At 45.5% G+C, this 22,287-nt stretch overlaps 2 protein-coding genes across 6 annotated transcripts; both read left to right on the top strand.

Moving 5' to 3' along the window:
• Positions 1-3,524: 3,524 nt before the first annotated feature.
• LOC109530794 (arfaptin-2-like) lies at positions 3,525-9,540 on the top strand. 4 transcript variants are annotated; one of them, XM_019894691.1, is made up of 10 exons: positions 3,525-3,810; positions 3,880-3,988; positions 4,334-4,442; positions 4,627-4,689; positions 5,676-5,765; positions 5,894-5,997; positions 6,481-6,702; positions 7,225-7,382; positions 7,480-7,654; positions 8,113-9,540. In XM_019894691.1, exons 2-10 carry the CDS (start codon positions 3,890-3,892, stop codon positions 8,266-8,268), a joined length of 1,176 nt encoding a protein of 391 aa, XP_019750250.1. In that variant the 5' UTR covers positions 3,525-3,810; positions 3,880-3,889; the 3' UTR covers positions 8,269-9,540. The 4 variants fall into 4 exon arrangements, with proteins under 4 accessions (XP_019750250.1, XP_019750251.1, XP_019750252.1 ...); XM_019894692.1 differs by lacking the exon at positions 4,627-4,689; XM_019894693.1 differs by lacking the exon at positions 5,676-5,765.
• Positions 9,541-10,411: 871 nt separating this feature from the next.
• Positions 10,412-20,741, top strand: fhdc4 (FH2 domain containing 4). 2 transcript variants are annotated; one of them, XM_019894689.1, is made up of 13 exons: positions 10,412-10,612; positions 12,092-12,601; positions 13,829-13,890; positions 14,805-14,907; positions 16,084-16,169; positions 16,329-16,429; positions 16,513-16,583; positions 16,664-16,771; positions 16,865-16,935; positions 17,625-17,742; positions 17,815-17,979; positions 18,307-19,193; positions 19,691-20,741. In XM_019894689.1, the coding sequence occupies exons 2-13, from the start codon at positions 12,245-12,247 to the stop codon at positions 19,911-19,913; spliced, it is 2,352 nt and encodes a 783-aa protein (XP_019750248.1). In that variant the 5' UTR covers positions 10,412-10,612; positions 12,092-12,244; the 3' UTR covers positions 19,914-20,741. The 2 variants fall into 2 exon arrangements, with proteins under 2 accessions (XP_019750248.1, XP_019750249.1); XM_019894690.1 differs by lacking the exon at positions 19,691-20,741 and having other exon boundaries at positions 10,413-10,612; positions 12,096-12,601; positions 18,307-19,675.
• Positions 20,742-22,287: the final 1,546 nt, after the last annotated feature.

Genomic DNA, 22,287 nt, shown 5'->3' with positions numbered 1-22,287 from the left:
GGACCACCGAGACGAAAGTCGCAAAACCAAAGACTGATAATTAAGTACTTGGTGAAATTGCCTTCTCACGCTGCGCAGGTCATATTTTGTCAAGAGGTGCTTTGAGGCTCCAACGTGATAGTTGGCTCTCCAAAACTGATTGCAAAGCGGTACTTGGTGGTCTCGATAGCTTTGTCCTCATGACTGGCTCTTGAGCCCGGTGGGAGGTCGTTCCGCAGCCATTTGTGTGGATGTTTCCCTTCATCATCATAAGGCTGAGTTACTGTTTCGGCAAACGCATCCAACTGCGCCCGAAAAGCGAGCCAAGCGCACTCTTGCAGCGCTTCCGCAAGCTTGTACCTGACATATTTACTAAATAGTTGTCGGGCCTTATTTGCTTGCTTTTCATGTGGCAATAATACGCCGCATATATCTCGCATTTGTTTGAGGACTCTTGTGTAAATAATAGAAATCCTCCTGGCAGGCGAGGAGGGCACTCAGACGGGTTTGATGCATTGTTTGTACAAAGTTGTGTCTGCCGGCTCTTTTCTCCGTTGGCCTCTCATCCAAACATTTCATCTCATAAAAGTTGCAGTACCGCTCCCACAGCGGTCTTCCGCCAAGTGGGATGATTAATATTTGTCGTTCTTTCGTGTTGAATCACACGAAACCTTTTCGAAGGGTGTTTGTATTGCGTTATACATTTCCGCCACTAGGGGGAACTCCTAAATGTCTCCAGATTTGTTTTTAGCAGTCCATTTGCGTCCGATTCAATGCCCTGACAATGAAAGCACCTGGATGAATGAGAATATCCACAAGCACGTTCCAGGGGGCGCTACAGAGCCAATTCGACAAACCCGCGTTGTCCAGTGGGCTTTTGAAAGGCTTCAAACTGAATGACTAATCAGATTGAGTTTGTGTGTGGTCTCTGAGGACTTGTCCCGTGTTTTTTTTTTTTTTCCAATGGGCCTCGTTCAAAATTCATTACAAAGCGCATTTGCTGGCTTAACTCTCACCCACAGATATGGTGTGGATACTGAGTGAGTCATGATCTCATCATCCAACGTCAACTGGATTGTCTGTCTTCCAGCTAACTGTAAACAACTGTATTATCCTGAAGTTCGAGTAAGAAAGATAGCTGCTACTGTGATAGTCCCAAGACCTTGTGTGCTGCGTTGCATGGATTTGCATAATCTCTCCTCTTCTCTTGGTGTTATCCAGGGAAAATTGTATTTTGCGACGAGAGGCAGCTGAATGTTCTACACTGGATTTAACGCGTTTGATCAGCATAATCGCCCCTCATTCGTGCAAGGAACTAGAACTAGAAAAAAAAATTGATTTCCTGATATCCCCGATTGTTGAGTCCGATGCTTGGAAGTGACTTCGAGTCATTCCCAAGCAAAGCAAAACAAGAGTCAAACCTGGACAGTTTGTGGGCCGTGAATAATGCACAGGTCAAAGGTATGTCGGGGGCGGGGGAGGCTCAAGGATATGGAGGCAGTCTCTCCGCCAAGACGCAAAGTCAAAACATACCCTTTCAATTATTCAAAGTAAGGCGAAAGCAACTGGCCAACCGTTGGGATGTTGAGCTTCAAGTGAGTCTCAACAGCAACATTATTTGCCTTCTTCCTTTGTGCGATTTTACTTCCTGCCTGCTCACTGTACTCGACTTATAAATGTGCATAACGGCTTTATGTGTGCGTTCTCAGAAAAAGGGATTTAATCTCACAATTGCCGAGTTATTTTGAATTGACCTTTTTTTTTTCATTATTATTCATACGAGCACTTCTACAGACACCCTTGAGGTTTGGAGGCGCTATCACAAGGGCAAGGCGGAGAAGTCGTCACTCAGGCACGGATAATCGCTCTTTCATTTGAGATGTTCTATTCATTCCCCGCCCCCGCCCCCCCCTCAAACTTCTCGCTTACATCGCACCTCTGGGCGGTCACTCGCAGCATGAGGCGCTCTGCAGCAGAAGAACATACATTGCATCGTGTAATTTTTTTTCAAATCATTTTTATGGATTTGACAGCTAACAAGAAGCAGTTGAGTGTAAAAATAAAAAATCTGGACAGCAATGATCTCCGACCCCACTTGAAGCACAGGGAAGTCTCATGCACATTTTTTTACATTTTGTTTAAAATAACACCCAGACATATAAGTTCTTTGGACCCAAAGGAATATGGTCGAATAGTGCAAAAGCAAAGAAGAGCGGGCTCGGGCGGGCGGGGGTGGAGCTACTAGTAAAACCAAGCATCGGTATGTTTGGGAAAAATGTCCCTTGCAGGAAATGTTCTTTCTAAGCACTTGGACTACATTTGGAAGCCGTGCTCGCTTCCCTCTGCTTTCCTTGATTGAAACAAATGAGGCACATTAGTACAGTTTGGCTCTATCGGCCTATCTGTAAGGAGGACTGCAATCAGCAAGAGACGCGGGGCGCAATAATGATCATAATAATAATAACCATAATAATAATCCAAAATTGCAATTCCCTTGGAAGTTGATGGTTAGATAGGCCATTTAATCGTCCAGCTATCCATTTTTCATACCGTTTATCCTCATTAGGGTCGTGGCTGAGCTGGAACTTTTCCCAGCTGACTTTGGGTGAGAGTTGTGGTACACCCTGACCTGGTCACCAGCCAATTTTAGGACACATATAGGCAAACAACTGTGGACACTCACATACACAACTTAAAACTGTTTAAAGTCTTCAATGTGAGCCTGATAATGCTCCTGATCATTTGAATCAGGTGTGCTGGAGGTGGGAAACATCTATAATATGAAGCATAGTGGCCCTCGAGGTTCGGAGTTGCCCATCCCTGACATATACCATGCATGTTTTTTTGTTGTTGTTTTTTTGGGGGGGCGGGGGAGGTACAGTAATTAATTACTCTCAGGGTGGATAGCAATCAAGACACTTTACTTACATGCTCTCAAGGAGCTGTAAAACCCATTGGGATGATTTTGGACTAACCTCATTGGATGTTCAGTAAGTTCTACTTCCAGGGACGTGAAGACATTCTGGACACATGACTGCCTTTCTAATCACAATGTATTGCGGATATTAGCATTTTGGAATTGTTAGAAATGTCTAATTTTGACATGTTTCAATGAAACATATTTTTTAATTAATTAAATAACCAATATATTCAGAATAGTTGCTATTATACACGTTTAGACTGCTTTGTTTATTTCATATCAAAAAGAAAACAAAGAATTCCAGGCTATGAGACGTTGTCGCCACATTTAATGGGGAAACACTGACCCCCTCAGCAAACAATACAGTCTTGCAGTTTAGGGAGAACGTGACGTAGGGCACTGCACGACGTGGACAACGGAGCAGAAGGACGGAAATGGTTCCAAGATTGGTGCTCTTTCAAAATACTTGCATATCTTCTTGTTATACGCCTCCAGAACATTGCCAACACCCTGAAATAAATATAATTACCACATATGAGTTCTTTAATTAAATGTGAATTGAATTAAAAACACTTAAACATAGACTGACGTATCTTTAAAATAGGATTACTTTTATTGTGAAGTGGCGTCAAAGCCGCTGCTTGGCTGGATGCAAGGATTTTCAGGATGAGTTGTACAGAACGAGGCAGCTCATGTAAACAGCAGCTATGGATGTGACGTTGCACTGATCTGATTAAGTAGACAAATTGGAGCTTTTTCCCTGCGCAAGGGTAATATTTTATTGCGTTCCTCCGCGCTGTTTGACATTTTTTTTTTTTTTTGCACGAGCAAGCTGAGAGGCAGATTTAAGCTAGGCTGCCACATAGCCAGAAGCCACATCAGCTGCATTTAGCAATCGGCGTAGCATCAACGTAAGCGAACTCTGCTCGTTGATGTCGTACTTGCGATGTAAAATAGCGTATTTTTCATTGTCTTCTCAGATATTTCGGCATGGCAGAGGGAATCATGAGCAAAGCAGCCACGATGGAGATTCCCATTAACAGCAATGGAGACACTGGGACACAGCCAGAAGATGACAGTCTGGAGCAGGTCAGTTGATTTCTTGTTTGATGGAATGTTTCCTAAACTCGTTTAATAAAACATAGTTGAGTTCACTTTTTTTCACTGCTGCACTGCATCAGTTTTTCTTAATTGTACTTCTTTGTAATGCTAGGCCAATTTCTTACACAACTAAATTTTCTCTTTAAACTCTCCCGTCAACTTCAGCTTTACAGATGCCATTTTATCCACAGCACATCATGTATTCATATGTAGGCTGCGGTACTAATGGTCGTGAGAAAAAAATGACGCGATTATTTGTTCAAGAAGGCAACTGGGTCTTTGTGGAGTCCGCAGTGTATGATCATAAAGATAATTCTGTTGTTTGTGGCTCAGGATTTGCAGCAGGTGATGGTGTCGGGGCCCAACCTGAATGAAACCAGCATCGTTTCAGGAGGTTATGGGGGCCCAGCGGGGGGCATCATTCCAACCAGCACCATCAAAGGTAGTGACCACAATAGCACGGGCGATTCATTCCCCACCAATAAACCCAGAAGAGTTTTTAAATAGCTTTCAGTGACAGCAAGTGGTTGCCATGAAACAATGGAGGCTTTATGATTACTATGATTGACCGTCACTGTACACGTGCTGACCTCTAGGCTGCTGCTTTATATTACCGTATCTCATAGGGCCTGCCATTCGTTTCAACCCCGAATATTTGGACAGAGGACGTGCCCCCGCGCCTGCACCAGGTGCCTGTGCATTCTGTCAATGTTTCTCAACTTTAACCCTTTGAGTCTTCTTTTTTTTTTGGGCCCTTTTTTTGTGAAAACTTTCCTATTTGGACAAAAGGATTTGTATGCAGCCTTGCTCGCATGCCTACATTGACAGTTGAGTGGAAATATTGGAGCCTTAGCCCTCATGTTATGATTTGTTTTTTTTTCCAAGGGCGTATTTGACAATAAAACGACTGGCCAATCCGGTTTCTTTGCCACCGCTGTTATGTACAAAAACACAATATTGTGCTCCAAATAGGAGGTTTGATTTTTTCTTCTTTAGAAAATCAGGAGTTTTGATAGAATATTATGAGTTGTTTTTTTTTTTTAAATTGCCAACTTCCCTCACAGTGTTGTGATAATTATCATATTGTGACATGGATATTGTTACGTTCCTTTATTGCAGACCTGTGGAGAATCTGAGACTATGTCCAGGTTGCAAATGAATGGCCCTACGGGGATCGAATTGTATTTTCTGTCATGGAGGCAGAGCACCTCTTTACAAACCTGCCGATCTGTGCATTGGACACATGACGAAAAAAAAAATAGTTGCATAAAACATGGACTGAATACATAGGCCATACCTGGACCGTCACAAAAAACAAAACGAAACAAAAAAAAAAACCCCGACAGTGGTTAGCCATTTGTGGTGGACCGAAGACACAAACATAACAGGAGGGTTAAAGGATGCACTAACCAACTATGAGCATTTGTAATACTGGATTGTATCGTATGGTAGTATTAAGACTGGCTGTCCTCGTTGCCGTTTGCATTTCATCTCATTAACTCCATTCTTCCATGTTTCTTGAGCGCATGAACAAAAAAAAACAAACGCATGCTGGCCATATCTTCAATCTCTGATCCCAAAAAGACACATTTCACTTTTCGTTATCCAAAGCTTTTCTCACCCATCTTCCTCATCCTCGCCGTCCTGCGCCCTCCCCCACCCATGCCCATGACAGACATCCGCATGAAATCCCGGGCCGCTAGCTTGCCCACCAGCCAGCCGGCTGCCGGTCGACTGGCGCAGCACGGCAGCGAGCAGCTCTCAGGTATCATCATTGAAGCCCGTCAGTCACCATCTTCTCATTCACTCATAGCCGTGACTCTCGTGTCCATCGTGAATAACGCCAGTCAACGCTTTTATGTCAGTGCCCCCTTTTTCTTTTCTTTTTGGAAGGCTCCTCAAACCATAACACCTGCAACGCGATTGAGGAAGTATCCCGTGGCGTGGCAGTGGAGAAGCTGGACAGTGTGAAGAAATGGGGCATCAACACGTATAAGGTAATCGCTGGACATTTTGCTGTTTGGGGCGCATGCTACCGGTACCTCCAATACCACTGCACAGAGAGCCAGTCCAGGTCATCACGCTAATTGGATGCATACTGTTTATGCCCGCAGGAAATTGAGTTTAATTCAGAATATTAAGAGCACTTTGAAACAGTCACTCATGCCCCTTGTCACATCTCGGCTGGATTTCTGTCATGCACTTGACTTCGGAGTCAGCCAATCCTCCATTAGGCATCTCCAGTTGGTCCAAAATGCTGCTGCTCGCCTCTTGACTGCTACTCGAAAGAGGGAGCATATCATTCCTACTCTAGCATCGATTCACTGGCTCATGTTCGAGTTCTTTTTAAGATCCTATTATTTGTTTCCAAATCTTGGCCTTGCCCCACCTTACCTCTCTGAGCTCAAGTAATTTTATTTAAACTCTGAGCGCTCCCTTAGTTGTTTTTCAACCATCCGTCCCCCCCACACCCATGCCAGTGCACGAAGCAGATGTTCCCGGAGCGCTTCGGCCGAGGCTCGCGGACGGTTGACCTGGAACTGGAGGCTCAGATTGACTTGCTGAGAGACACCAAGAGCAAGTACGAGAACATCCTCCGTCTGGCCACGGCGCTCACCAGCCACTTCCAGAGCATGGTGCAAACACAGCAGGCTCTCGGTGACACCTTCACCGACCTCAGCCAGAAGTCACCCGAGCTGCAGGTAGCCCACAGCGCGACTCCAGTGTCACGCTTTCAGTGGTCATGTTGATTTGAAAATCATCTAAAAATATCCTTGGGGAAAAAAAAATAATGCCATGGAAATTATTTGATTTGGATAAGGGCAGTAGAATAAGTTTACACATTACAACAAAACACGATGATACTGACAATCCCCAAAAAAACGAGAGTAAATAAAAATAAAACAAAAATGGCCACAATGCACAAAACAAGAAACAATCAGCATAACAACAATCGCATTTTGCTCAATCAAGATCAAATCCGTGGATATCAGTGTCATGTTTCAGTTCGTGTTTTCTGAATGTTTTGGAAAATGCGCTTTGTTTTGAAATTATTTTAGTCATTATAGATGAAATTTTTTTCATTCATCGGCCGAAATAAGAATTTTCTGACCAGTTGTCGTGACATTGGCTGATTTCGCTACGTCGCACCTGATGATTTCTCACTACACAGTGGTTGAGAAACGGTTAAGGATGTGCACTTTTGTCTCCCACCCTCCCGTCAGGACGAGTTTGGGTATAATGCGGAAACTCAAAAGCTATTGTGCAAGAACGGCGAATCCCTGCTGGGCGCCATCAACTTCTTTGTGTCCAGCATCGACACTTTGGTCAACAAAACCATGGAGGATACCCTGATGACTATCAAGCACTATGAAAATGCAAGGTAACCCAAATGTTGGGTTGGGGGTCTTCCTGCGTGGGTTCCCTGCAAAGTGACGGCCTCCATTTGATGGTGTTTTCGTCCCCGCGCGCCCGCTCAGGTTGGAGTTTGACGCCTACCGGTCCGACTTGGAAGAGCTGAGTTTGGGCCCGAGGGACAGCGCCGCCATGGTCCGCATCGACATGGCCCAGCACGACTACCAAGTGCACCGGGACAAATACGAGCGGCTGCGCAGCGACGTCACCATCAAGCTCAAGTTCTTGGAGGAGAACAAGGTTTGTTGCACTCCGCTTCGCTTATATGACAAAATTGCACCATTTACACTGCTACCTTGAGTTTACTCTTTAAAAAAAAAAAAAAAATTCCTATACTCTGAATAAGGCAGAAGTCACAACAACATCTGAGCTGCGTGACTTTAAGGGGGCTAATGACAATGAAGCTTCTCCCTTCAGTTCAATGTAGGTGCAGGGCACCGATATGCCACTAGATGGTGCCAAAGTATTAAAAAGGCAATCATTGTGGTCAGCATTTGAATGGCATTTTTATGTCACAAATTGGCCTAAATTATTTGCCGGATATTATTACAGGTACGTTGACGGAATGTCTGCAACTCACACAAGTCTTTTTTTTCTCATGTCACAAAGCCCCCCGAAAAAAAATTTAAACCAGCAAGCACCATCGAGCGCAGGGACCGCCGGGCGTCATGTTTTTGATGGCGTCTGCTGTGTCGCAGGTGAAAGTGATGCACAAGCAGCTGCTGCTGTTCCACAACGCCATCTCGGCCTACTTCGCCGGCAACCAGCAGCAGCTGGAACAAACTCTGGTGCAGTTCAACGTCAAATTGAAGCCGCCCGGCGCCGACAAGCCGTCCTGGCTGGAGGAACAGTGACAGGTGTTCACTGGCGGGGTCAACGCTGAATATTGAAATGAGAAAATATGAAATAGTGCTTTTTTTTTTTTCTTTTTTTTTAATTCTCACTTGTTTACGGTACAAGTTTTATTTATATACATATATATTGTTTAGCCACACACTATTCTTTGATGGTCCATATATTTCCATGTATATAACAAAATGTAAAGTATAGACTTTTTTGTGGACATAGCTGTTGGGCATTCTTTATTTTTGTTGTCTTTTGATATTTTTTAGAACAGTAGAGAGAGTTTGGAAGTGATCCGTGTGATGTTGTGGATATCATTTTGGTCCGAGCAATACAGTGCAACGTTCCTCTTGAAATTGCTTTGATTCTTCGTTATTAATTTCATCTGAAGAACCAAGGCCTGAAAAGGCATCGAAAGTCTGCCTTTTTGGGGTCATTTTCAGGGGTCCTTTCTCGACAAACGTTTGTCCAATTGCTCCAAAATTTGATGTATTTTGGACAGAAGGATGACACGAAGTTATGAGAAATTCAAGTTTCGCTAATTATGTCTGGGCAGCCAAACTTTTAATTTATTCCGATTGTGGTTCAAAGCGGCCATTTTGTGTCAATTTCGGACATATCCGGTGTTCCTTCCAAAACAAATTTCCAGAGAGTTTGTTCTATTGCCACGGAACGTGAACTAGGTGTCGTAGAAAAACGAACGTCACCGAATTTTGCAATTTGTAAGTCTTCATCATTATATTTGGGCAGAGCATGTTTGACGAATCACCATCGCGGGACTCTTAATGCCTCAACTTTTGCAAGGTCGCAATTAACGTCTCCACGCCGCGCTCCGAAGCGTTTTCACAGGCAGAAACGTATACACGCAATAACCGCTTTATAATTTCTGTTCGCTTTGTGATAGAGCTGCCTCAATTGTCGTTTTACAAGATGAGACGGAACGTGTATATAATTTTATGTATATATTGAGTCAATCTCTCTCGGCTAGTGTACAATCTTTCAACTCCTGCTTTGGGTACCCGCTGAGCTAAATTCAGCACCGTGACAACCGGGCTGTTTACAGGTTTTTGACAATGCATTTGAGGTTCCGATTCATTAAATGCTTCGACCGAAAATGAACAGTGGTCATTGGTCAGTATTTTGAGCGAATGTGTTGTCAAAGAGTCCATTCTCCTTTCGGTTGTGTTTCTGCTGTGTTGTCTACCGTATGCAAGCAAGCGCGTTGTATTTTCACGTCGTTGTCCTTGTTGTGGTGCACTCGCAAATAAAGCTCTGCTGGATGATTTTGTTCCATTTAATATGAAGTCGATGTGCATGTTTATTATCTACGCAGTGTGATATCGCATGCAGGGTTGACTGTTGTTTTGTACAGTATACATTGACACTTTCCAGCTGCGGGTATCTACTTTTAGACACTTTTCGGGGCATTTTTGTTTGGTGTGTGTCAAGAGATTTTTCTCGAAATATGTGCCTTGGTTTGCCTCAGCGGCTTTTGGGAAACACGTTTTTATGGCAGTTCCTCAAAGTGAAAGTTGTGAAAAGCGTCCGATGGGATTGCTGTGACGTCATCTTGATGACGCTGACAGCCGCGTTTGGATCGTATTTGTTCTGGGGATCCTTGTGATAAAATGTCATTTTTTACTCGACCGCTTGTGATTGCGAATGGAGAGCATGCTTTTATTAATTACAGTCGTTTACACTATTAATTAACATTTAACTATAGTAGGCATGACTCGTTTTTTTTTTTTTTTAATTGGGTTTATCAGAATTGAATTGTTCAAATCTCTATGATGAGTCTTTCTGCAGACTTTAAGATCAGGGCAAATCTTGAACTTGTCCCCCAAGAAGTGATTGTAAACGAGCAGCTCATTTGCATTGAGGTGGATGATTACCCAAAGATCCCATCTTCACTGTCTCCCTGTTTGAATACTCATCCGTAGATGAAAGAGTTGCTTTTCAATCACTAAGAGTGTGTGTGCGTGTGTGTGTGTGTGTGTGTGTGTGTGTGTGTGTGTGTGTGTGTGTGTATATGTGCGCGCACGCCTTGAAAACAAATCAATATTAATCTCTATCTTTCAAGCGCACCTCATCACGTTGCTTGAGTCCATAAATCCAGCAGAGCTCACAGTCCAACCACTTGCCTAACAAGTAAGGGAGGTCCAGCAGGGATCCCAGAGGCGCTCCTTCCCGGGAAGGTGAGCGCACGCTCCCTCCGCCGCCTCCTCTCCATGGGTGTGTCCTCCTCCTTTCGAGGGAAGTGGAATTGCAACACTCTTTCAAGTTTCAGCACGAGAGGAGCCAAGCTGGAATGGAAAACTAGGACGTGGGACATCTTTTTAAGGGACAAAAGCAAAGGTGAGTTTCTGCTTTACGACTCGATTGATGAAATTGCTTGTTGAGTCACTTCCGTGGTCTGCTATTGGATTTTGTCACATGGTTGCCCCTTGTTTCTTTATTGATGATATCTCTGAGGTCACGTCCTAAAGACACAATGCATACGGTTGCCAAAAACTGAGGGAGCAAACATTTTCACACCCTGTACTCTGAAGTAGAAGTACAGATATATGCGTCCAATACATTAATAGAAGAAAACTGAGAAGAAAAGACTGGGTTTACCTCTATGAACGGACAGCTTGTCTGAGAAGAAAGATCACATTAAGCCCACAGTAACTCTTTTTAAGTGCGAGCTAGCATTGGCTTGACTTTGGTACAATCAAAACAACACCTTAAAATGTGCAGATACCAGAAAAAAATAAATATGTGCAGTCATTGAAGTATTTGGTAAAAAAAATTGCTGTTTATAGCAACATGACATGCACACACATTACCCTCTGGAAATAATTTTTTTGTTCAGGTTGTTAATATACTTACAGCTGCTGTGAGGGAAATGGTGGCGGTGGTTCATGCCGAATAGCGAGCCAACATGTTGCTGTGTACGTCTTTTGTGCGAAATAATGACGACAATGCGGAAGAATTTGCGTTCATCACATATTAAAATGGGCCACGTTTGTCTTTTTTTTCTGCAACCTTTGATGGCTCGCTAAGACAAACCATGGTTGCCTGCCTCATGTTTCTGGCTAAAATCGAAATTGAGCCACTGAGAAGAAGAGTGGGCTTGCTTCAAATTTGTCATTTTTAAGTTAAATATGGAAGTGTGATGAGAAAAGCTAAAAATCTATTTTTAGTTCCAATTTCGGCAGGTAGGGGGCAGTCTATTAATACACGCAACATTTTTGGAAGGTGGGGTACAAGTGCATTCTAGGTGTTTATATGTGGGGGTTTTTTTTTTTTTGTGCATCACCTTTCATGAAATATTGATAGATTTGATGGATGTTTGGACTTGCACCACTGTTGCATGTAACCTGATGTGGCAGCCATTGGACGGCAATCAAAAAAAAAAAACAAAACTTGGGATCACTCTGCCGCGAATGACAAAGTTAGCAGTGGAGTTAGCCCACTGTAGCTCTTGGTTGCTCTGCTGTCTTCACTTTCAACAACCCTTTTTAAAATAAATTGGACAATAATTGAGCAATTTATTTTCCTTGACTGCTGATTTCAAATCTTGTCATTGATGACATGTAATATTATGCTCAGCCCATCATTCACAATCATGATGGTCCTCTGAGAACAAACGCAACTACGATATGGTCTGCGACGTCATACTTCTTATTAATGATTACAAATAGTTTAAAGTACCATTAACTTAGTGTAAAGTACTACTAGAATGAAATATTAACCAGATTATTCTGGTAGCCAACTATATGATATAATTGTGTGTCTTTGAAGTAATAAATCTGTTGTAACACCCCTCCACACACCCTTTTATTCCCCTAGAAAGAATGCATCACTCTTCCTGTCATTGAGGGCACACCTGTTGCACCCAAGTCCGATGAAAACAAAAAGCCTGGTGCTGCTGCTGGCGGGCTTCTTGTCAGCCGGCATGCGCAGCTGAGAACACCAACACGTTGCTGCTGAATCCCAATCACGATGGAAGCTGGTGATCCCCCGCCGCCACCTCCTCCCCCGCCGCCTTTACTGCCGCCCCCCCCTCCGCCGCCGCCACCGCCGCCGGCCCCCGGCCAGAGCGGCTTGAAACTGGAGCGTCGGCGCTCCAGGATGCGCAACTTCAACTGGGAGACCATCCCCAAGCACACAGTGATGGGCAAGCGCAACATCTGGACGGAGGACGCAACGGACGGCGACTACGAGCTGGACACGGAACACATGGAGGAGCTGTTCAGTCATAAGCGGGCCCAACGAAAGAACCAGCAGCAGCAACAGCTGGCCACCCTGGGCCGCCACGGTGCCAGGACCCCGCCGGGTGCTGCCTCTGGGGCGGAAGTGGTGAGTAGCATTTTTATGACACTTATCTACTTGTCACTATGGTTTATCACTGCATTTAGTGATTTTTTTGAATAGACTTTTACAATCTATGCACATTGCTGCCTTGACTTACGACAAGGGCTGGAAACAAAATGGAATGCAAAAAAGTATTAATTCACACCCTCCGCTCCCTTCCCGGTCCCCCATTGGGCTGGAACGGATTAACAGCATTTCCATTCATTTCACTGGGCAAAGTTGATTTCAGATGTGAGTGTTTTGAATTGCAAGCATAGACACTGAATGACTAAACTCATAAGTCAATGCACCACTTTGCTTGATTTCTGTAATGCCTTTGCTTGTGGGAAAGGAGAGCTACAGTCACCGATGCAAATTTCGACTAATTATTGAATGCTGGAAGACTAAAACGCACCCAACACAATGATCACGCTCAAACAGGAGCTGCTGTCGACCACAGCTCACGCCCAGACACATACATTTACGCTCGCTGATGTCACACAGTCACCCCGCCAGGCCCCGCCTCTTAACGACACCTAACTTACTGTTTACATTATTTTTAGTGTGTTCAAATATGTATCAAAGGTTTAAAGCATGTGGGACATTTTGTTCTCATTTCACTTTTTGTTTTTTTTTGGGGGGGGTTTTTTGTGTGTCTGCAATGTGGCCAGTGGCCCCGCCATGAATCGGGTTCACTGTAGGCCAACTTATGTAACAGCTCCGTTGCAATAAACAGAATTGAAGTGTAGCTGAAGCAAGTTGACAGCAAACACTCAGCAGAAATAATAATCAGGCAAGGTGTAAAGCCCAGCTGCAAGGGCTCCACCACTGCTCCGAGGCTGTCAAAAGTGTCAGAGCACTGTGTGCGCACGGCACACAAAAATAAAGGTAAACACGCCACGACGTCATGGTTCAGCTGTGTGATCTTTTTTTTCACACGGTGTGTGTTTGCTCAAGGAAGGTTGCCCGGTGCTGCCATGCATGAGAGAGCTCTCTGATGTCGTGTCAAATGGGGCATTTTTTTTCACAATTTCTCGTGTCTCGTGACATGTCTGACGTGTGAAAGTACCTCAAGCATTGAACGTACTTTTGTATTCTGTTTTGAGACTCTTGTTGAAATTAGCCTGTTTTGAGGGGGCGATCTTGTGGATGCATTTTCCCTCGTTGGGGCAGCACTTCGTCACCAAACTGCCATTTTACGCCTGTCAAAAGTTTGCGTCTTCTTTTCTTTAGGTGTCCATTCTCAGCGCCAAGAGGAGTATGAACATTGGTATTTTCCTCAAGCAGTTCAGGCGGTGAGTCAGTAACCTTATGCAACAACAGCACATGGTGCAACACAACAACGCGACTGCGTCACACTCGCATGTGCCGGCAGGCCCGGTCGAGCTGAGGCGAGAAGCGTGTTGCTCAAAGCTACTGAGCGTGCACTGCACATTCCACACTGTCAAGTCTGCCATAAAACGCGATAAAGTACAGTGCTGCCTTGATTTATGAGTACCACTTTTTCATTCTTAGGAGCACAAATTTGACTTCAGCGTGAACTTCAGACACTCCACCACTAGATGGCGGCAGCAAATTTAACGACACCAGGCCGCTATGAGTTCACGTGGCAGCCTCGCAGTGAAAGTATCTCAGGGTTTTTTTTTTTTTTTGTGTGTGCATATTTTGGTCCTAAGAAAATGAACCAATGATGTCTATTGGTCTAAATTGTTGACAAATTTGAGCGAGGTGTACTTGTAGTCAGCTTGACGAAGCAGTATGAACATCGTACGTCTACACTGTAAGGAAGCGGAAGGAGTCGTACAATGTGTTCAAGTAATTTCTAAGCCGCACACTTGTGTTTCTGAAACTGCAAACAAACAAAACAAAAATATGAGGAGAACGTTCCGAAAACCACCCCAAAAAGGTGCAATGCAAGTGACATGCCGTTGGCATTTTTTTGTGGGGCTTGAATGGCTTCATGTTCTTTTTGTTGGGCAAAGGTGATTCAAGATCCAAGCGAGTTTGGAGTTTGAAGCCAAGGCACCGCTGTATTTTGTGCGCTGCTTTCAAACCATATTCTTGTTTGCCAAAAGCTTGGTTGCCGAGGCCCGCCGGTGCAACGGCACCTTTGAGGTGCTCCAACCTCAATAAAAATGGATTTGCTGGCTGACCGCTATGACATCAATGCTGATGCGCACCCCATCTATGTTTGCCCTTCAATCCACAGGCCTGTCATGGACATGATTGGGGAAATCCAGGCAGGACACGGCCTCGGTTTTGGTCCCGGGAAATTGAGGGAGCTGCGTAAACTGCTGCCGGATGACGACGAGGTACCTGCAACACCTTCGCTGATATCAACACATACACCGTTGACAGCGTTATTGTAGCACAAAAAAAGATTTTGTTAACCATTAATAACAGGACACACAGAGAAATTCCTTTGATCAAAGTACATTGCTAAACTATTTGCCTTCATGAAGACTTTATAAACAGCTCGTTGCTATGTCTGTTAACACATAAAATGAAGACGTAATAATCTTTTTTCGGTAAGGAAAGAACTGTAAATCTTACCAAACACATTACTATGACCCTTGTGATTTCTTTAGAAAGGGTTTGTGTAAATTTGTTGAAAATTCTTAAGACTTAAGACACTATAGATACTGTACACATACCTCACAAGACTTTTGGGCATTGTTCTGACATTGTTGAGACTAAAATAAAGAGCTAAAAAAACGGAATTAATGTCACGCTACCCTTATTAAGGGGTTATCCATGTCTTATTAATGTGTTATTACTATTTTTAACAATTTAAGTCGTAGCTTTTTTTGAGTAAATTAAGAATTGCTAGACTGACCAAATATGCTACAAAACATCCATATACCCCTTTGCAAAGATTACCTCATGAAAGGTTTATAATTTGGTTATTACTGCATGCATTGACACTTTGTCAAGACTTGCTGTCATGCACCGCTACAGAGAAATTACTAACTCTTAGACAACGCTTTCGCACCCCTTTGCAAGGCTGCCCTTATGAAGGGTTTATAAATGTTTTATAAATGGGTAAATACTACGTTAATATTTGATTGAGACTTAATGCACTGGTTAGTAATGCTGTCAGATGAATGAACGACAGTTAATTACATTCAGATCCACCACACTTGTTATGTTGGATTTTTAAAATATAAAACATCCATATACCCCTTTGCAAAGATTACCTCATGAAAGGTTTATAATTTGGTTATTACTGCATGCATTGACACTTTGTCAAGACTTGCTGTCATGCACGGCTACAGAGAAATGACTCTTAGATAACGCTTTCGCACCCCCTTTGCAAGGCTGCCCTTATGAAGGGTTTATAAATGTTTTATAAATGGGTAAATACTACGTTAATATTTGATTGAGACTTAATGCACTGGTTAGTAATGCTGTCGGATGAATGAACTACTATTAATTACATTCAGATCCGCCACACTTGTTATGTTGGATTTAAAAAAAACTTTTTGCAGGTAAAAGAGCTGCTTAAATTTAGCGGCGACCAAACGGCCCTCCCAGATGCCGACCTCTTCATGCTGATGCTGATCCACATCCCTGGGTGAGAGCCTCATTGCATTCACGTCCTCCACCTCCTTTTGGAAGTTTCTGATTGACGGGATGAAGGTTTACTATTGGAGTGTGTGTGTGTGTGTGTGTGTGTGTGTGTGTGTGTGTGTGTGTGTGTGTGTGTGTGTGTGTGTGTGTGTGTGTTTGTCAGGTATGAGGAGCGTCTGAGTTGCTTGGTCCTTAAGGAGGAGTTTTTCCCCTCTATGGCTGAAATGAGAGAATTCATTGGCACTTTGAAAGCTGCTGGAAATGGTGCTCTACTTTTACTTCTTTTTTTTTTCAAAGCTAATTCTTTGTGCAAACTGAGCAAAATTCCCTTGTGTTTGTTTTCTCAGAGCTTTTGGATTCCGACAGTCTGCACTCAGTCATTCGTCTGGTTTTGAAGACGGGCAATTACATGAATGCCGTGAGTGAGTGCGTCTGTGGGTGTGGCCACGTGATTGGCGGTGTAGGGGCGTGTCTCAGCTCAGCTTGTTTGGACAACAGGGCGGATACGCTGGCAGCGCTGTTGGCTTCCGGATGGCATCGCTGCTGAAGTTGGCGGACACCAAAGCAAACAAGCCCGGGATGAATCTAATGCACTATGTTGTGATGGCAAGTGGACCGCGTCGCTTTCATCAAGTCGCCAAGCGCTTTTTGCATGTCTCTCAAAATCTTTCCTAATATCATTCCGACGCTCTCCTCCAGCAAGCTCAGAACATTGACGTGGAGCTACTTGGGTTTCCCAAACAACTCGCCCACATTAAAGACGCTGCAAGGTAAACACCCATTTGACTTCCCGGAGAGCGACCACGTTGCACAAGCTGGCGTTTCCACGTGGGCGTCAGCAGAAAGCCCCTGTCGGCTCTGTATCGGTCGGAAAGCCGGAGCCCCATTTTATCCGTCCATTTTTGGATCCGCTTCTCCTCACAAGGGTCGCGAGCGCGCTGGGGCCTATCCCAGCTGTCTTCGGGCAGTAGACGGGAGACACCCAGAACTGGTCGCCAGCCAATTGTAGGGCACACATAGAGGAATGACCATTTGCGCCCACGATCATGCCGAGGGACAATTTAGAGACTTCCATTACCTTGTTTTTGAAACCTGGGAGTGGAGCGGAGGACCCGGAGTAAAGCCACACAGGGACAACGAGAACATGCAAATGCCACACAGGAAGGGCGCAGCCCAAATCGAACCCTGCACCTCTGCACTGTGAGGCCAGAGCCCCATTTATTTATTTGCATTGGTTATTTAGTTTGTTTCTTAACGAAACCAAAGTTGCCCCTCCTCCCCTGCGCCAAACTCCGTAACGTGGAAAGTTCGGTCATTCAGTTGGCCATTTCTGTGTATCGTCGTCAGACACCCAGAGAAGTCGCAAAGTCCATTGTTTTGTAGCGTCGGTATTGTCACTGTAAATTAGGAGTGTCTTCTTCCCAGTTCCAAATATATCCTTGCACCTGTTTCTCTTCAGAATCCATCAAAGTGACCTCGAAGCCGATTTTGATCGCCAGCTCCAAAAAGTGAACGACGCCAAAGTGAATAGTTTGAAGCAGGAAGACCTCAAGGTTCAAATGGAGGATTTCCTCAAGGTTCGAAAGGCCTCCGTCGGAATCATTGCTTGACTCTTATGAGGGCGCGACTAAGTGCTGTTCTCGGATTAGGAAGCGGAGACCTGCTTGGACGAGGTGGAAGAGGACCTGCGGGAGCTCCAGTCAACCAGCGACTCTGTGGCGGCGTACTTCTGCGAAGACCCCAGCAAGTTCCGACTGGAGGAGTGTTGCTCAATCTTCGACTCGTTTTGCGACAGGTTTCTACGAGCCATGCAGGTTAGGCCCGTGTTCTGACGCCTTCCAAAAAGTCTCAAGTCAACACTTGATTCCTGAACATGCCTGCGTACGTTCTTGAGTCGTTGTGATGCGCAAAGGCTGAATTGAAGTGCGCTGTGTGGGGTCCTTCAAGGACTTTGTGCCAGTATTTCGAGAGGCTTTTTCTGTTCTACAAAATCGTGGCGTCGTGCACTCCAAATAATGGGACCACTGCCGTATAAATTTGAACCGAAGAAGCCTCTTTGCAAACAGGTCCTCACCAACTAAGTCCAGTTGCCTCGATGCAACTTCCAGATTGATTCGTCACGCTTTGCTGTTTTTCCGCAGGAGAACACGGCCCGGGAGGTGGCCGAGGTGAAACGGCGACACAGGAACCGTCTTCAAAGCGCCGCCAAGCGCAGGTCCACGGCCACCTGCTCAGTCAGAGACAAAGAAATGGAGGGGATCGCTTTGGAGTCCATCCTGCAAAACTTCCTGAGCAACCGGCTCCAGAGGAGAAGGTCGGGACGACCCTCGTCGGTTCACGGCAGCCCGTTGAGCGCAAGCCCCCAAACGGGAAGCCTTTCGGAGATCAGCTCTCAGCCCAATCTCCCCGAGCTGAAATGCGCCGGCTCTTTAAAGGTGGGGGCAATGGCGGAGAAAGAGTGGAATTCAGCTGTGGAACTCAGCGTAACTCCGCAAGAGCGAGAGAAGAGCTTGGACAAGGACACAGATGCTGCGGCCGAAAAGGCGAAGGGAGAGGAAACACTTTGTGCAGTCAAGAACTCGAGCAGTCGGACTCCAAGTGTTTCCTCCTCGGCTCGAACGTTCTCCGCCGCCACGGACGTCGACGAGGACGATATGCAGGACAATAACGAGGAAGAGGCCCAAAAACTGCGCGAAGCCTCGAAGAGGGTTTTACTCTACCAGAGCAAGCAAGGCAGCGTCTCCTCCGCCGAGTTTTCTGTTGAAAACCCCAAAACGCCCAAGACGAGAGTCACCCTGACACGTCAGCGGACCTTTGACATGGAGACCGACCGGTACCCGGGAGACCCGACAAACGAGGATCTGGTCAGATTCTTGCTCAGCTCTCCGCCTTCCTCCAAACCTAACATCCCCCGACGACACACGCTACCAGTGAAAGTCAAGAGGGACGAAGTTGAGGGGGAAGAGGACGACGACTTGTGGGCTCCCATCGCTGGAGCCAGAGACACGCCCCAGAAGACCGCACGCAAGTCCAAGCAAGCGTTTGACTTTCCTGACCTACCTCAAAAACAAGACTCTCAGTCTACCGAATCGGGGCTTAGCCTGGCACCGCCCCTCAGCCGAGACGAGGAGCCAAGCCACGATGAAAACGGTCAAAGTGTCCCACCCGAGAGTTTGTGGAGCAAGTCGGAATCTCCCGGACGGCAGACGAGCAAGGAAACCTCCCGGCAATGTCTCGGTACGGATGTGTAACGCAGTGTTTCTCAACCTTTCTCGAGTCAAGGGAGAGAGCGCCAAAGAAAAATGTCACTTAAAGGATCGCATCCGAACTAATGCTGATCTCGTCCCAGTTTAGAACTGCATCAGGGATCCGGTCGGAGCCCCTTCCTGTTTGCAACAGGAAGAAAGTTATATCCCGTGATCTTTGAACAAGACATTGTGATCTGCAGTGGGCGCGTGGAGCAGGTGGACAAGAATTGAGAAAGGTGGAGGCACAGAAGAAAGGGGGGTAGCGGGGGGCACGCAAGTCCAAGCAAGCGTTTGACTTTCCTGACCTACCTCAAAAACAAGACTCTCAGTCTACCGAATCGGGGCTTAGCCTGGCACCGCCCCTCAGCCGAGACGAGGAGCCAAGCCACGATGAAAACGGTCAAAGTGTCCCACCCGAGAGTTTGTGGAGCAAGTCGGAATCTCCCGGACGGCAGACGAGCAAGGAAACCTCCCGGCAATGTCTCGGTACGGATGTGTAACGCAGTGTTTCTCAACCTTTCTCGAGTCAAGGGAGAGAGCGCCAAAGAAAAATGTCACTTAAAGGATCGCATCCGAACTAATGCTGATCTCGTCCCAGTTTAGAACTGCATCAGGGATCCGGTCGGAGCCCCTTCCTGTTTGCAACAGGAAGAAAGTTATATCCCGTGATCTTTGAACAAGACATTGTGATCTGCAGTGGGCGCGTGGAGCAGGTGGACAAGAATTGAGAAAGGTGGAGGCACAGAAGAAAGGGGGGTAGCGGGGGGGGGGGGTCAGTGAGGCTGCGGGGTGAAGAGATGCAGTACTTGGTGGGTGGAGGGCTTGAAATACATTTAGGTTTGCCAGTCCAGAGTCACGGCGAGCGATGTGAGAAGGTGAAGAAACCGATCCAAGCAGGTCAGAACAGGTCTAGGAAAGTGTCAGGTGGGTCATGTGATAGAAGAGCTTCAGCTTGGGTGACGGGCACGAGAGGTTCTCTTTAGCATTGAAGTGAGGGTGTACGATTACAAATACAAGTTAGGTCATCAAAAGGGACAGCCAAGGTTAGACCTCTTGGAGATGAGGTCAAAGAGACCAGACTTGGACTTGTTCAGAGGGGAGAGAGAGATACAGAGTGAGCGAAGGCTAGACAGGATGATGCGGAAGGTAGGCGGAAAAGGACAACGTGCAGTGGCGACCCCAAACGGGACGAGCCGAAACAAAAGTTGAATGCACACGGAGTGATTTTAGTGTCAGTAACTGCTGGTTGTTTCATGTGTTCTGTAAATGTAAACACAGTCCTGCGGGGTTTGTGTCGTTTGAAATGTAAAATAAAAAGTAAAATCCAATTTGGGCTCCTCGGAACTTCCCTGAGGTATGCCAGATGAGCGGGACTCGGGCCAGAGTAAAAAAAAAGCTCTTCTTGAGTCAGGTTTTCATCAGAAGTCAGCGTTTTTTGCGAGTGCGACCACTAGATGGCAGCATGCTGCAGTCAGACGGAAAGTCGTGCTCAATCAAGACGTTGTGATTTCACGCATGTGGTTATGTTTTGGTGTCAAGCTATCGCGAACTTGACAAAGTTCTTTCTTGTGATGCATGCCGGACCCTCGTAAACATTTCCACATCCCATCTTAGGTGTTTTATTTACACTTGCGATCTTCAAATTGTCCTCCGGTGATGTCATCGGGTGAGTTTTTGCTTTCACACAATCTCGCCTTTGTTTTTTTTTCGGGGCGGATGGGGGCGGGGGGGCGTCGTTTCGAAGGGGCTTAAATGGGTCATTGTTTACAAAGGCGGCCTGTCACTTTGTGGCATGTCGCGAGCGCTGCAGCATTGTTGGCCCACCAAATAAACAAACACCTGACGGTCGGTGAACATGGCAGCTTTTTGCTGCCCCCAACAATTTTTGCCAGCCAAGTCATGTGTCATGACGGGCGGGACAGATTTGGTGCTTAGATCAATTTCAGACATTGAATGTCAAATGTCATCTTGTTTCAGTAAGCAAATCAGTTTGTTTTTTTGTTTTTTTCAGGAAGGTATCATCTCAGTGTCCTTGTAAACATTCCCCTGAACAGTTGGTGGTCCTTCATGAGCGACTTGACTTAATTCCTTAATGATCACATTCTTACATGTTCATGTTTTGACATCTATAAATGTTCAGACTGTATTCTAGGTCGCAGTTGGCGGCCATTTTATCGGAAACAGTTATGACAAACTGCCGTCATAACGGACAGATTTGCTATGTCCCTCGAGGTACCTTGTTGCCAAGTTCGACTGTACCAAATGAATGTCATAGTCTTTGTATGTCATTTATTTATCGAGCTACGTGAATGATGCAGCATATTTTTACACTGAAAACCACCATACTAAAGTTATTGAGACATGATTGTTGCTCTGATTTTGTAAAGGGATCATTTACTGTATCTACTTTTTCAGGCGTTGTCTTAGATGTCAGGGTTTTACCTAATTAAAAAACAAAAAAAAGAGAGGGCATACGCAGGAAGTTTGCTGAATGTCACCTTCGCTCGGTGTACTTGATGCGTACGGTCGGTGCCAGGCTGCGGCGGGCGGCCATGTTGTCGGCGCTCCGGTGTGGAGGCAGTCTCCATGGCAACGCGGCCTTGCAGAATGAGAAGCGGGAGATGACTCTGTGGGCGCCCCACCCCCTTCCAACAAACAACCAGCTGCCTTCACAGCGCAGCTTCACACCACACATCCTGATCAAAGTGCTGATTGTGATTGATTTCGTTCCTTTTTTGAAAAAAAAAAGTAGAACATAACTGAGCTGAACCGAATCATTGGCGTCCCCTGTGCCATCTTGAAATATTCTTTATGAATTATTTAGTCAGGCATCGCGAAGCGGAGACCCCCGCCCCCTCCCCATGGACCACTCTC

This window comes from Hippocampus comes, unplaced genomic scaffold, assembly GCF_001891065.2.
Source record: "Hippocampus comes isolate QL1 unplaced genomic scaffold, H_comes_QL1_v1.1 scaffold89, whole genome shotgun sequence".
NCBI classification, from domain to species: domain Eukaryota; kingdom Metazoa; phylum Chordata; class Actinopteri; order Syngnathiformes; family Syngnathidae; genus Hippocampus; species Hippocampus comes.
The sequence above is the reverse complement of the archived record's forward strand: the minus strand, read 5'-3'. Positions and strand labels throughout refer to the sequence as shown.

Coding starts and splice junctions, on each gene's coding strand:
- fhdc4 (XM_019894689.1), top strand. CDS start 12,245: ATGGAAGCTGGTGATCCCCCGCCGCCACCTCCTCCCCCGCCGCCTTTA. Junction 16,170..16,328: donor ATGCTGATCCACATCCCTGG/GTGAGAGCCTCA, acceptor TGTGTTTGTCAG/GTATGAGGAGCGTCTGAGTT. Junction 16,584..16,663: donor CGGGCAATTACATGAATGCC/GTGAGTGAGTGC, acceptor TTTGGACAACAG/GGCGGATACGCTGGCAGCGC.
- LOC109530794 (XM_019894691.1), top strand. CDS start 3,890: ATGGCAGAGGGAATCATGAGCAAAGCAGCCACGATGGAGATTCCCATT. Junction 3,989..4,333: donor AAGATGACAGTCTGGAGCAG/GTCAGTTGATTT, acceptor TTTGTGGCTCAG/GATTTGCAGCAGGTGATGGT. Junction 5,998..6,480: donor GGGGCATCAACACGTATAAG/GTAATCGCTGGA, acceptor CACCCATGCCAG/TGCACGAAGCAGATGTTCCC.